This window comes from Mchenga conophoros, linkage group LG13, assembly GCF_057382185.1.
Source record: "Mchenga conophoros isolate Kocher_MC1m ecotype Shallow Benthic linkage group LG13, M_conophoros_male_GT1.1, whole genome shotgun sequence".
NCBI classification, from domain to species: Eukaryota; Metazoa; Chordata; class Actinopteri; order Cichliformes; family Cichlidae; genus Mchenga; species Mchenga conophoros.
In genome coordinates this window covers 8492097-8507892 of record NC_140538.1, presented here as the reverse complement: position 1 = coordinate 8507892, position 15796 = coordinate 8492097, and the positions used below count along the sequence as shown (strand labels likewise).

Here is a 15796-nt window from a genome sequence, read left to right as displayed (position 1 = left end):
GCGGTTTGCTTCCCTGGAAGCAAACCGCGACTAGTTCCGCTGGAAAGGTGTGCTGCCAGCGGCCTCTCCTTCCCCGCAGCCGGAGCACCTAGCGGGGAACACACGGAGGCCAAAAACATGATATCCAAAGCACCGGATGTCTCTGGTAATAAGCTGCAGAGAAGAGAAACACACCACACAGCCACAAGAGATCCAGAACTTAAGATTCCTGGTCTGAATGAGCTGTGTAGTTTCTCCGCAAACCAGTAGCTTAGTATTTACCTTGTATCTCTCTGCGCCAGGCTCTCTGTCACTGCCTGTGTCTAGCACACTCTAGCACGCATGTCTCTAATTCTTGGCTCACATATCCACACTCATACCTGCTGACAAGCCCTCCCTGTGCGCCATGACGCGCAGCGCGTTCACTACAAGATTGCAGAACTTCATCCAGCAGTCGCAGCTGTCACGTCTTCCACAGAAACCAAACTAGGACGTTTACAACGAGCCTGGAAAATGATATGTATATTTCTGTTGTAAGCCAGTGAAATATTCAAAAAAAGCGAAGCAAGCTTTACATTCATGCTTGAGTCATTTCCAATTTTCTCCAGATACTTTTAACGTGTGACTGTATATGTGCGACAGCTGAATATATAGAAAACTTTCGACAACTTTCGTACTTCAGTGCGTCTTTTTTCATAATTTTTTAGTTACTTTTCCCTCTGAACAGGTGATTTATTTTTCAGATGAAAACCTCTAAATGTTTTCTCTACAAATATAATCAAAACATTTTTAAAAGTTGTCTTAAATCGGGCTTATTTGGAAAATCAAAATGAGCTTTTTAACAGAATTTGCCTATGCTCTTTATTAACTACGATGCACGTAATAGCAAATTTGCTTGCCATGTGCGTGAAGGTGGGAGCCACGCCAGTTCTTCACGTCATAGTAATTATGTCGGTATTCCTTAAGGTTGTTTGGAAAAGGTTAGTATCGCATTTTGTTTGACGCAGGGGCCTCAGTCGGGCTCTGAAACCGGATCTCATGACTTCACCCCCCCCGACAAGAACCTCTGCTAAAGGCATCGTCTGAACCGAAGCTAGTGCGAGATCTCAAACTTTATAATACCAAAGTCATGATTTCTGACCACGGAGCAAACAGCACTTCATCATCAGCTACATTATGCAGCCTGAAATAACTTTTCATTTGTTTCTTGCACGCGCTTTAGGTCGATTTGAACGCTCAAACCAAGAGAGCAGATTGTTATAGATAAGTTTAATCACCAAAACTTATATGACTATTAAAGACTGATGCCCAAAAGCCCAGAGCTGTGCGCTTAAATTCAGAGTCTCGTTTGTCAGATGTAATGGAACTGATAACAAAAGGCTTAATCGCGTTACTTTCCCTCTCCTTTCTCTCCTTTGCATTTATATTTATTTATTTCTTTTTTCTGCTGTGGCTTAGGGTTAAACAAATGAAACGCGCAGTTTCTCCCCTCCTCTTCTTCCTCGCTGCTATGTAAAACCTCAGAGGGGAGCAGACGAGAACGTTACTTATTCTGAAAGCAGAGAGGCTGCAGATAATGAGAGCCTGGTTGCATTAAATGGACAAACAGCAATCCGGCATCTCCTGACCCCTCGATGCTCCTCTCGGCTCCATTGATCATCCCCCCTTATGAGATAATGCAATTACAAACATCAATAAGGAGCTGCGAGGGGAATCATTATGTGGTGACAGTGATAAATGATGCTGCAGAAAATAGCGGGCTCCTCTCAAACAATCCGTGCGCCCAAGGGGCTTTTGAGGGCCGGGGCCCCGTCGCCAAGGAGACAGATGACATCCAAAATGGCCCCTGCTCAACAGTCATCCTCTCTTCTTTTTCCTGTCTCGCTCTCTTTCTCCCACCAACCAACAGATTTTTCTTTTCTCTCCCCCCTTTTTCTTCCTTCTTTTGTTTCCAAACCAGCTGCCACGCGACGTTTGCAAGTGGAGGTTTTTTGTTTTTTTTTTGGTTTGGTGTTGTGTTTTTTTTTCGGAGGGGGTGTTGGAAAGTTTGGAAACTGCGGTGCAATTTGTGTTCTTGTTCATATTGATTTCATTAAGTAGCTAGATATTGACACATCACCGCAGCTATATATGTATTTCCTGTGCAACGATTTTCGCTTTGGAAACTATAGAAAATTGATTGATGCAGTATTGCATTGCTGGGAGCTCATGTCATATCTATTCTTTAAGCTTTTCCCTTCGAATTGGGACCTGTGCTTGTGAGAGACGACGGTAATAAAGGGCACTTAATTAATCAGCATTTAAAAACCTGGTTCGCGTAAAGAAAGAGAAAAATAAAATAACGTGCAGTGTTTTAATTTTAAGCAAGTACTTTTAGTCTTATGGCTTCAAGGCCTAAGTTGTTATTTTATTTGTTTTATTATTTTTAAAAGATACATTTATTTAAAAAGAAAACCTCAAGACTTGTGTTATTTTTAGAACCAAATTTCCACAAACATTCCAGTAATTTCCAGTTCGTGTACACGCTTTAAATGAAGAAATTTAGAATGAAATAAAAATAAAATTAGTTCCATCTCATTAGGTATCGAGAAATGCAGTTTGACAAGGTCGTCGTTTAGGAATAAGTGACTAAAAGGTGTTTTTGGGTGAAAAACACACACTGCCGCCGAGATTTGTCATGGCTTGTATCGTAACACGGAACAAGAGGCACAGGGTTGCTTGTTCCCTGCTTCAAACATAAAGACACATAAATGTTTGCGTTGTGGGAGGAAGACAGGCCTGCCCGGACACCTCATGCTCTGGAACATATTTCTGCTCCATTCATTACTCTGACGATTCACTTCGCGGTCAGACTGTGTTTGTAAGACAGAGAGGAGTGGTTAGGCCTAAAATCATCATTAGCTACCAATTACGTTATAAACTCACAGTTTTTGAAATTAACACAGGCGAAAATTCGCGTGGTTTCATGAGTAAAAAAAAGTGACAGCAGGTCAGTCAGAAGGCGTTTTGCATTAAAATCTCAAGAGTTTGATATATAGGTCAGGTGTGAAAAAATTATTCAGAGAGACCCTGAATCTCTTTAATGTAAAGGCGTTTTGCACTTCCTAAAAAAAGGGAACAAATTTAGGCTATTAGTGCGCACAGTGGAGAAACATATTTCTGGATACCTTTATGCAAACACGTTTATATCACGTCAAGCACCGAGTCTTCTAAATATTTACAAATGTTAAAATGTCAACAGGGTGTAAGAAAAGCTAAAAAAATATTTCAATAATTGGATCAAAAATATTTATGATTAATCAGACGTTACTTGTCTGTTTTTAAGACAACTGTATTCTTTATATATAAATACTGGTATTAAATTCAGGGATGATTGTCAGCGACAGTTATTTCTGTCACCTGGTACTTATACTTATACTTATTCATATAATAAGAAACATCTGATTTTCCCATTAAACATAGGGATGGCACGGTATTGATTCATTCAAAGCAAATTTATTTTGAATGCACTTTTGCTGTGCTCTCTTTTGATGCAGCCACGCGCTCCCTGTAACCTGTCTTTGATTTTCTACTTTTATCACGTGGCCAAAAAGCGTTTTGGTACACTTTGCGTCCGTGCGTAAAAGGAGATGTGGTACTGTGCGCCATCTCCAAACGTCCCTGCCCCAGACAGTTACCAGGCCTCCCTAAAGAGGGCAGTCAAGCATGGGCTTTCTCCTCTTGTCTCCACAGCTCCCAGCGGCTACAGGCTTAGGAATTCACATTTCACAGCCTCGGATTTTCCAGCCATGGTGGAGAGGCGAAGCAATTAAAACGTCGCCCGGGTTTTTTAAGAGCGTGTCTTTTTTCCCTTTTCCCTTCTTTAGTGTAAATAGCGTTCACTTCGGCAAAGGCAGTAAAAACACAATAGTTGCTCGGAGGAGTGATAGAGAGAAAGAAGGGTAGAGTATTGATTTATACGCACATATTGTTATGGATAAAACAGACTCTCTCTTGTTCGCGGGTATGAGGGGGGGAGGGGGGGGGGGGGGAGACATTGACTTTGGGATGCAGGGCTGCTCTCTGAAATGTATCAATTAGAAAAAGAACTCGCTCGGCTCTTACGCGCTCGCCTGCTCAATCGGCTCAGCCTTTTTCTCCTGAAGCGCGTAGTATCCCGGAGACAACCTCGGCTGCAGAGCGCCGGGCTTCATGCGGAGCCCTTTGACTGCGGGCAACAAGGCATGAGGGAGAACTAATCACCCCATTTACACGTTTGTAGCAATTTTACCTAAATGAATTTTAATGCTAAATGAAGGATAATTCGCTTTCTTATCGAGACCCTCTTTCCTCTCTTCTCTTCTGTGTGAGAAAATTACAGCATAACGCATGCATTAGCTGCACATTATCCGCAGCAATGGGAGGAGGGTTGACTTAAGTGCATGTTCTTTAAGTATAAATGATCCTCTACCTTTCTTTAGTGGGCATTTGACATGTTTGTGACTAATCTAGTTTAACAAAAATCAGTTGAGGTTATTTGCTTTTTTTTTGTTAAAACTCCTAAACGATTAATAATGTGTTTTATATGTCATACCTGTGTATCGGAAGATAATTTGAGACTATAGTTAGGAATTCTGTTATTTGACAAAAAGTATTTATTTACAACACAGATGTACATATACACCCTTCAAAGGAAAAGCATACGAAACATGTCTTCAAATGAATCTTAAAGATGTGCATAATACATGTATGAAGCAATGGATAATGGAAGCATTGATAGCACACACACACACACTCATTCTCATACATGCACGGTACCGCTCACATGCATCCTGACACGCACAGTGACTTTTACATTCTCTCCTGTCTGTTGATCAGCATTACATCATCTGGTTAAATCAAAATGAATGGACTGTGGCATAAATGGTGTTTCCCCATAGCCTTTGCCTCTCCCTGTTATCAGGCTGCATCAAACGAAAAGGGGAAGAGAATCCATTGGCCATGCGAGTGTTCAACCATGTGACATAAACATCACTAAAACACTGCAAATAGACTTCCAGAAGCCCTCAATCACAGACACACATGGAGAAAAACAGGAAACAACATGTTTGTGGGACACATACTTGTAGTTTCCCATCCACAATGATTTTTTTAGATTGTTTGTGAGCATAAACAGGAGTTGTGTATCATGTCTGTTCCCCATCTTTACAATTACACTGTTTCTTTATAAAACAAACCAACAACAACAAAAAAAAAAAAAACACAGCATAGTGGCAACCAGATTAAAAATCTTGTTTGTCCAAAATGTTGGCTACTAGAAATTTTGTGTAGCTCGAGTTCACTGAGGTTGGATATTAAATGAGCTTGATTACCCCAAACATCATCAGAATTTTTTTTAAACTAATAGAAACAGTCCACCAGTAGAGGAGGGTATAATAAATTGATATGAAAATAATATTAATTTTAAAAAAATATGGAGTGACAAGGTGTAGACAATGTAACATAAATACAATTAGCTGCACCAGCTTTTGCTGTGTGTTCCATGAAAGGGCTGTGTGTCCTATGCAGAGGAAAAAAGATCTGTCAGTATTGTACTCCAAGCAATCCAAATAAAGGCCCTTCAAGAAATGACGGATTGATCGAATTGTTCATTTATTTACTTTTTTCTTTTAAAACTGCAGTGTGATTGAGTAGGGAGAGGGGACAGGAGGTCAAATTTGATGGAGAGACGGCGCTCACACACAGTGTGGAAAAGAAACAGAAAAAAAGAGAAAAAAAAGAGAAAAAAGTTCACATCCTTTTTTAAAAAAAATCTATTAGAAACAACATAATATGCAGAACAATACAATAGCATTTACAATACTTAAATTCCCAGTTCTTGTGAGAGTCCAGCGTAATTTTACAACAGTATACAGTATATTTTCTTTCTCCACTTGCTTCCCATACTAGGGGTTGATATAGTTATACTTTTAATTTCATTACTCTTGCTTTCCCTCCTTCCAGGTTTCAATCCACTATATTATTTAAAGGGCACCTCTTTTGCTTTGTTAGTGTCTTATCAGATACAGACATTGGCTTCTCTTTGGTCCAATTCCATCGTCCCAAAGAGTGGAGTGCTCCTCACAGGAAGTCTCTTTTGTTTGCCAAAGAGTCAAGACTAAATCAACAGGTGCCACATTCACCAAGGGTACAGGCAAATAGCCCAGCATGTCTTGTGGGTCATGTACGTTTGCAATCACAATCACTTTAATGGAGGAATCCATGTTAACTGGGTGGGCAGCAGCAGGGTGGGCGAGGTCTGGTGCCCTCCAGAGAAGAAGCAGGAGTCTGTCAGGACAGGGGTTCATCTGACTGGAGTGAAGTTTGGTTTTCTGTGTATCACCTTTGCTAGATATATAGACGAGGATTGTTGGCAGTCATGGAAGTTCCCATGCTGCAGATACCAGCCAAATAAAATGTGTTGGATCTTGGAGGTGAACGGAGGGACTGCCATTTGTTGTCCCCATCAGGAAGTCCGGAAGTCCCCCTCCATAGCTCTATAGGCCTCTGTGAGACACAAGATCCCCTGGTTTGCCCTGCGCGTCTATGGAAAGAGAAGATGAAAATGGTTAATGGTTTTCCACTAAAAAATGTCTTCTGTATGAAGTTTTTTTTAAAAACTCCACTTTATTAGGAAATGTTAGTCAGGTCATAAAAATATTAAGACTGGAGCGAGTTAGCATACTGCCTGCACCACATGGGCAGAAAATATTTAACTACAAAATACATGAAATTGACATTAACTGTTCATTTAATACAACACTGGATCACATAATACTTGCTCTCACGTTACACTTATAGTATGTGAACACTGAAACAGTATAGTATGTCGCAACTACTGCAAACTCAAAGTAGTGTTAATCTGGGTCAGAAAAAGACCAAACTGTGGCCTTCACTGACACTGTGTGGCTGTATGAGTGAGAGGGAGCGCATTGGAAGGTTTAGTGAGTTAATCCTACACCAGCAGTAATGCTTCTTTAACAGTAGGAGAGGGCTTAGAAACCAAACACACATGATCGACTTGAAGTGATACCAAGGCCTGTGCTTAGCATTTCCTGGATAATCTCTTTAACTGGACTCTGAGAAAACTTAAAATTACCTTTTGATTGTTCGCCAGTCAACATTTGATTAATGATGACTACATAAGACTATTTCAGGTCAGTACTAACATGGCATGCAGTTTAATCTTGCTTTAAAGTGTAATATGCCTGGACAAGACTTGTTTGTGTCACATATTAACCAAAACAACTTAAACTGGTGCAACCTGCTGCACACCATCAAACCTGCTCATACAATAGAAAAACTATGTAAAGAAAACCATCTTTACTGGCACCTCTCACTGCATTCCTCTCTTTAAAGCCAACAAAAGCAGTAATCTATCTTTGCAAGTGGAAAGTCACCATTGAGGATCTACGGCCATTGTAGTCAAAAACCAAAGGAGAGGTGAGGCTCGCAGTCGCCTGTCACCTGAGTATGCCCCGGGCCTGTCCACGTGTTCACCACACAAATGAGAGGACCACTACAGATGACACAAAGGAAGGCAGGGAACAGGACAAGGAGGTGCAGCGGGAGTAGGACAATAGAGAAGTGAACGCAAGGGCCCTCGATTGTTATTCCCCTCATACATCATTTTTCACCTGAAGAGAAAAGGCGCCACTTGCATAAGGGAAGGGTGAGCTATTATGTTAGCTGTGTTAGATTCATTTACCTTGTTTTCAAGGGAGGGGGTGGTAGGAGTTATTCAGCCAGTGGCATCCAGCCTGTAACCTTTCTATTTTGAAACATAACCTGTGGCACTACCATAAATCAAACTATTATGGATGCGACTTTAAAAGCAGCACAGGCCAGTGTTAAGGAAATGATCTATGAAATTTCCCTAATATTAAATATCTACGATGCAGTTTTTGGAAAAGGGTAGTAGAAATCAGAAAGCATGCTGTATGTCTAATAACCACAGGACAACAATCCATTCATCTGTTGATTCTCGCCCTTAGTTTGTTTGGCTTTCTTACAGTTTCTCCCCCTGGTTAACAAGATTGTCCTCATTACTGCGGTAAATACATGTCAAGGGTCTAATAAATGGTATGCGTGCTTGAGAGAGAGCACACATTGCTAATAAGGTTTTTCAGTTAATAAGCCAATCAATACATTGAGCTGGAACCCTCATTTCTTAGCCTCTGAGAAGGATTCCAGAAGGGCCAAATCAACAGTGACACACATTCACATGGACAATACAAGGGGGCGCAAAATCCCCATTGGGACCTGTTTTTTTTCTCTTTTTTCCCCCCAGTGTTCGTTTATAGTAAAAGTTCATCCAGCAGAAAAATAAGTTTAGGGTGGGGTGGAGGGGGTGACAGTGGGAAGGTTTGTGGTAGTTGATGGGATGAGGGAAGGGATCTTGACCTCTGCGTAGAAGGTTAACAAATTTGTGCTTAATGATTGGAGCAATGAATCCTGGGACAAAGGGTCTCCAGCCAAGACTGGCAGCAAAGGGGTTACAGACAGCGTTCACTCAAGCATTCTGCCCGACATTTTGGGAAAAGCTCCAAGTGGGCAGGCCCAGAAAAATTCCATACGCTCTGTGCTATAATTAATTGTCATGAAACTAAAAATTACAGTTTTCCGGGGCTACCCCTGGCTAATTTTGTGGAAGAGAAAAAGCAAGGGGGAGGAAGAAGGGAAAGGGGGTAAGGGTCATCTGAGAGTCACTCTTGTCACTATCAAAGGCTCAGTTCACTTCTGCTTCAGTTGCTGGACTTCATCTCTGCTGACAGGTGTATTGTTTCGCAAGGGGATAGAAGCTCTGTAATCATCATTGGGTGGAAAGCATAATGCTCTTCACTAAGCAGGACTAATTGGCTTTAGTTTTAACTAATGTTGCAATGTGACTGCTAGGCACACCTTCTGTATCAACGCTCAGCACTCCTCAGCACAATAACCGCTCAATTTAGCCCCGCGGAAACAAAATCCCAACTCTGCTAATGAAAATTGCTTATAAAATATAATGAACCTGTGCTCTCTTAATCAAATAAGATAACCGCGCGCGCGCCCCCCCCATGTAATAACCTATTAATTTAATTGGTCATGAAAGAATATAACACATCACTTACATTTAATTGACCTAGAAAGGAAAATAGCAATATTTGACAGAGACAAGCTAGAAGCTAGTAATGGCTAGCTGATGAAGCTGTAAAGAAACGTTCCGTTTGTGAAGAAAAGTAGAAATATTTCTGTCACCATCCCTCTCCCATCTACTCTCTTCTTCCCTCCCTCATTCCTTCCTTCCTCCCTTTACCCCTCCCCTCTTTTCATTTACTCTTTTCTCTCTCGCCATCTCTTTATTCGCCCCTCCCTCTTTCTCCCTCTTTTTTTCCTTCCTCTGTCTACTCGTCTTCTATGTGCTTTGCCTGTCTCACGGAGGATTCCTCTGGTGGCCCAATTACGAGATTCAGCAGGCAAATTGAGGCTGTTTAAAGCAAGGTCTGCTGGGAAGGCTAGCAGCTGCTTGAAAGAGGCTGCTTGGACACAGCGAACCAGCCCTGATGTTTACACACTTGCACATAAACAGGCACACATGTCTCATTCTGAGGCATACTCTTTCTATTACAGTGTCTTCCAGCTTTTCAAACCTGGAATATGCCATTTGACGCAAGAATGTCTGCTATTGTTTCAGTTGTGGACATTTGTGACAGAAACAAGGGTGATATATTTTCACTATAGCACACACAAGCACACGCGTTGTGTGGAGGGTTAATGGTCTCTATTTTTGTAAACTGAATAAGTCAAATCCATTGGTCACACCTCTAGTGATGGCATATTTAATTTGGATCTAGTCAATTAGGCCCAGCTAAGCTCCATACCCTGCTGGCTACCTCCTCCATTTTTGCACTAGTTTGTGTCCCCTCCCTGTGCCAGGAGTAATCCTATTACCATACACACACATGCACATACATGCACACAGTTATAAACACCCACATTCAGCACATGTATGTATTTCACAATGTTTGTGTATAGTATCCATGTAGCCAGAAAGGCTGGCACACACAGGTATGCGCACATATGGCGTACAAACGGGCTAATTCGTACACATACACACATATAACAATGATGTTTACTACGATTGGACCCATAGCCACTTTATACACACTGTGCACTGTGACAACACCAAGCCTGTATACATCCAGAATTATGTGGGAGTCTGTTTGGCCCTGGGGCGAAAGAGAGAAGGAAGGAAAGAGAAGGAAGGAAAGAGAAGGGGGATTGGGGGGGAGGGGGGTGAGAGAAAGAGAAAGAAAGAGAGAGAGAGGGCAAGAGAATTAGAGAGAAAGAGAGAAACAGAGAAAAAGGTGTTGTGTGAAAGAGATGGAGGAGCAAAATTGACAGTGAGAAAAACCACAAAGAGGGAGTGAGACAGAGCAAGCATTAGAAAGACAGAGGGAATGGAAGGGTTGGGTTGGGGGTGGGGGTGGCACGGGGGGTGTGGGGGGTGTGGGGGGGGGGGCTCCTCTAGCTGGTTAGTGTGTGTATTAATGTGGCTCATGCATCAACAGCAACCCGGCAGATTTATGACACTTAAGGGGCGCTCACTTCTCGCTCTCTTTCTCTCTCCCTCTCCTTGCACCACAACTGCTTACATTTTTGCCAATCAGTCTGTTGCCATAGCAACGTCGTACCTGCCCCCCAATTTCCCCCACCCCATTGCACCACCAACTCCCTGTCCCAACCCATCCCCGCCTTCCTTCCTCCTCATCACCCCTCTCTCCTCCTCTCTGCCCCATGTTTAATAAAAAAAAATGTGGACAAAACAGTTCATATAGAATAGAATTTTTTGTAATCAGTGAATATTGCATGACAGCTTTTCACCTGCCTTCCTTTCTCTCATTCTTTTTTTCCCCCCCTTAAACCTTCTTCTCTTATCTCCCCTGCCTGACATAAAAAAAAAAAAGGTCTTGTAGGTTTTGGATATGTGAGAAAGTGAAGCAGCTACACGCACATGCACAGGCATTACATACACAAAGAGTTACAAGGTTGTGATCAAAGGCTCTTATCACCAGACCAAGGGGTGGGAGAGTTAGACAGAGAGTAACAGAGAAAAATCAGCCTGGGAAGAAAAGGAGTCTGTTTGTAACAAAAACCCATTTGCTTAAAAAAAAAAAAAGCCTAAATATATCAGTTTGGAAAATAGCCATTTTCCAAACAGTGACCTTTGACATCTCACAGACACTCCCATTGTACTTATATTTTTGTAATTATCTTGTGGGAGAATATTTCTACAAGATGATCATATTACTGTAAATTGCACCCTCCATACTTCCTCGTGGTGAACTGTATTTTAATAATATACTCCAAGTCCAAAAAAGTCTTGGGCAAGAAAGCCTGTGTGTTTGTGACAAAGTGAGCATATTACTTACATCCCCCTGTGTGTTGTGATTGGTCGCACTGGAGTAGGGCTACATGTAGTGCCACTGACCTTCCATGCCCATGTTCATGCCCATTCCACCCATTGGTCCTAAGAAACAGAGATAAGTTGTTAATTTTTTATTTATTTAATCCAAGTGTAACTAGGAAATGGTTTGCAGACACCGAGCGAAATAATATGATGGTTTAACTGTGACAGACAACATGCTGGATCTGCTGTGGTGAGGTGTGTGAAGGTGATGGGGAGGAGTGAGGGGTGGTTAAGTAGCCTGGCAGTTTATCCAAACCTGCTGACTTTGAGTGGAGGGTGCGATAGGGTTAGGGACTTGGGAGAATCCCAGAAAACAGGGGATAGAGGAGGAGGAGAGGAGCTTAAGGACAAACTCTGGGATTAAACCTGATGGCGTGAGAGAGAGGGACTGTGTGAGAAGGAGTAGGAGTGAGGAAGGAGATGGTTGTGTAATGTGATTGACCACACCTGTTCTGGTGTATTCGGGGAGGGCTAGATAACAGTGTGTTTGTGTATGTAGTGCGTGTATCCTCATTCTGGTGTAGGAGCATTGCACAGCATAAACTTAAAATACTAAACAGCAAACAGAGACAAAAAAAGTCAAGAATGACGCTGGTAACATAAGAATCGAGAAGACAAAGGCAAGAAGATGAGCTGAGAAAGGAAAGATGGGAAGAGCAAGAGAGGAAAGAAAGGGACAGACACGCTGCGCAAGCCTTACCAGGTGGTCTGATTCCCATGTGCTGCTGGCCGTCCATGACGAAACCCCCCATCGGCTGGCCATCTGGATTGTAGGGAGCTCCTTGACTTACTGTGGATGGAAGAGAAGACAGGGAGGAAGGGAACAGAGTGGTCAATTAGTGCTTTTAATTAAGGCTCAGTGGCCGAGGCGGGATCATCTGTTGACTGGTGCACGCACGGGAAGCCGCTGTTGTCTTTCAACGTCATTCTACTCCATGTCTCTGCAACTGAGTCTCCACTGTAAGCCCCTGGTAGACTTTAATACGTCTAAATGTTCTAAAAGGGATTGGACTGGGTGTTTAGCGCACATATGCAAGGACTGTTGTTTCAAGACTAGATTTAGACCATCTGGAAGAGTTGAGGAGCTGCTTTTATAGACTGACTAATTATGAACCAGTGTAACATATTAGCATGACTCAACTGGGCTAGTGCAAATAAAAATTACTCTTAAATTTTAGGCCATAACATACGGTTGTTTCGTCTTTTTACCGCGCTTTGCTCTCTGGGGATCGTCTAAAGGTTTGTTTTTGTGCATTTGATGTTTACATTCATAACATGGGAATAACTTTAATTTCTAGTATGTTATGTTATATATTTATGGAAAATTCAGACTGATATATTTGGCGTGTTTGGAAACTGGTATCTTCACTGGAATTTTAGAAGTCAAAGTTTTGAGCTCAAACCAATGGCTAAGTTTTAAGGGGTAGAACATTTGTGGTTAGGAACTGTGGAATCCAGAAAAGACATAAAAATACTGCCGGTGATTTTTAATACTAAAGTACTGAACAGTTTAGACTCAAAGGTCTCAAACTAATTGTATGCTTCTCTAAGTAATTTTGACACTTAACACTGCAATGTTTGCAGCGCATTGTTACTGTGCACATACATTTAAAGAACGAAAAAGCGCTCTAATCAGTTTTCCTTTGGAACAATAGAAAGTCATTCTTGCTGAATAATGCCCAAACATTGCCTCTGCCTAGGGAGGAATGACAAGTGAAACCTGATAGGGTTCCTACTTTTTGCTCACTTCTATTGTCCCAGTTTCATAGAAATCCACTTACCTTCGATTTAGCCTGTTAGGGGGTCAGTCAAGCAAAAGCAAGACCTCGGCCCCGCTGAATGTCTTTGAACTTTACTGCGCCCCTACTGCCACCCTGACCTTTGACCCCTATTACAGGTAATAAAGTTTACGGCAGCCCAAACCAAGCCATGCACCAGAGGAACCGCTCACTCACTCCCCTCGCTGCCTGGACCAGCCACAAATAGGGTAGAGGGAGGGTGTTGAGAGGAGCGAGAGGGGTGTGTGTGCGTGGGTAAAAACAGGTCTGGAGCCAAAAAGCCAAACAACGGTCACCCAAAAAAAGAAAGGGGTGTAGTTGTCTCTCGGTTTGAGCCAGGGACGAAGGGCCGAGTGTTTTTTTCCCCCCTTCCTCAACTCCTTCGGCTCACTGGAAAAAAACAAAAAGTTGGCGGTGGGATGGGTGGGGGGGACTGGTTAAGAGCAAGGCTTACCAAGAACACAGCTAGTTTTGTTTGGACGATAAAAGGAAAAATAAATCCACTCATCATTAACTTGCTTTCAGCCAAATTATATTTTATAATTAACAAATAGCTTTCACTCCAAATGCCATGTCATAGTTGATTAATGATTGCTGTTAATGTTGTAACATTTTGGTTTTGATTTTAGTGCTCAGTCACAACAGTGAGGGGGGGGGGGAGCCCCTGGATCTTTTGGACATTCCAGGGTCGGGGCATCAGTCCTGTATTTACCAGATGAGGGGCCTCCGGGTGCATGGAGTGTGGATGGTTTTTGCCTGCGCGACTTGAATACAGTAACTATAGAAGACTTGCCTGCACGGTTTGACTGGTCGATCATGGGCTGCACTATTCTCCTCCTCGCATTAATGAACCTGAAGTAGATGAAGAGTAGGGAGGAAAAGGGCAATAAAGGAAGAAGGGACAAAGACAGAAACAAAGTTAGTGTATTTTTCAAGACAAGATCAGGCAAAAATGCTGACTAATACCTAGAAATCATGGCACACAGCACGAAAACAAACATATTGCCAAATCAGCCTCTCTTTCTTAGCTAACCATAATAATGATATGGAGTAATTACTCTCCCATAAGCATCTCTGATCCCTGGTAAAGCCCCACTAGAGGCACAGCGAAAGTCACATCTTAACAACCTTAATAATCAAGGCAGCTGTCTTTGAAAATGCAGAACTCTACAACTTGTACAAACTTGCACAGCCTCGGCATATACGCAGACATCAGCCTGAACACTGGGGTCTTTGTGGGGCGAGGCTTGGCCACGATTTTTTTCCCTGCCTCTGAAACATTTTAACCCATCTTGCCTTGTTGGAGATGTTCCACCTCACAACGAGCTGAGATTGCTGACTGTTTAACACACTTGGCTTCGCGTGTAGCAGTGTGGGAAGTATTGCTGACAGAAACATGTCATGTTGCCACCAGTGAGAAACACTGTTTTGGGTGATACTGTGTTAAGACAGGTGACCATTTGTTACTCTGTGACAGCAGGGTGTGTGTGTGTGTGTGTGTGTGTGTGTGTGTGTGTGTGTGTGTGTGTGTGTGTGTGTGTGTGTGTGTGTGTGTAGTCTTAGACTAAAATCTTTTATACTTCATTACATCCTACAAAAGCAAGTAGGCCATTTATTGTGTACACACAAGCACTGTTACTTACTCACACACTCTTAATCCCTCTCTCACTCCTAACATTTATTCACATACATTCGCACCCACACACACACTTATAGGTGGCGCTCCGGCCTTGGTCATCTTAAACTCTTGTGAAATGAACCTTTGACCCTCGGTGACCCAAAGGACAGAGGACTCTTGGGGCTTCTGACTTGATTTATGTGTTCCTGCTGTTACCCCACCGGACTCTTCCATTTCATCTCTGAAAGGGGAGCATTCACTGAACTTTAAGGAAACAATAGTCCTGCTACACTTCTAAAGCTGGAACACAGTGCAGTTAAGAGCTTTGGGAAGGGACAGCAGGGGAACAGAAGCAAAACGACACTAGGATGCTGCGTCTGTTAATTAGTGAATGGAAGCCTCTCGCCTTATATGTATCCTGCATTATCTTGTAAGGACAGCGCTGTAGGGAAATAAACAAACAGAAGGTGGCAAAGGCAGATACCAAGAGAAAAATGAAATGATTAACAGCCTAATTGCTCCATTATATTTTGCAAGCTGCTTTAGAAAAACTGTTCGCTTTGGCAGGGATGCAGGCAGAGCTTCCTGTGAAGTGAAATTTTTTTTACATTGGGAAAAAAAAAGTTGCAGAGATTCTGTCAACCTTTGAACTTGAAGCTTTGGGGCATTTTTTCTGTATTTGTTACAATAAAGTATACAACCTTGGAATTTCAAGGGGTAGAAAGAAATAGAAGGAGGTAGGGAGGAATGCAAGAATGCACTGACATGGCAGAGAACCATCAAATGAGGGAACGTCTGGAGTTTTATCACCACCACCACCCCCCCTCTCTCTTCCTCCCCCACTGCCCTGTTTTGTTGGGGGAGATATGAGAGGAGGAGCAAGGGAGAGGGCGAGGAGGGTTGAGGAGGCCTGAGCATTCCTTTAACTTTGCTCTCCTCTCCTCTGCTCTCCAA

The 15796-nt window shown here is 42.4% G+C and overlaps 1 protein-coding gene across 2 annotated transcripts in view; it reads right to left on the bottom strand.

The window, feature by feature from the left end:
* Positions 1-4590: 4590 nt before the first annotated feature.
* Positions 4591-15796, bottom strand: part of meis1b (Meis homeobox 1 b) — a 76995-nt gene continuing 65789 nt past the window's right edge. The window contains exons 10-13 of one of the 2 annotated variants that reach the window (XM_085296263.1): positions 14018-14076; positions 12147-12236; positions 11409-11506; positions 4591-6541 (exon numbers count right to left, since the gene is read on the bottom strand). In XM_085296263.1, coding sequence (XP_085152389.1) covers positions 11448-11506; positions 12147-12236; positions 14018-14076 — 208 coding nt within the window. In that variant the 3' untranslated portion in view covers positions 4591-6541; positions 11409-11447. Of the gene's footprint in view, positions 6542-11408; positions 11507-12146; positions 14077-15796 lie in introns of those variants that run through there. The other variant, XR_014894795.1, reaches the window with a different exon arrangement.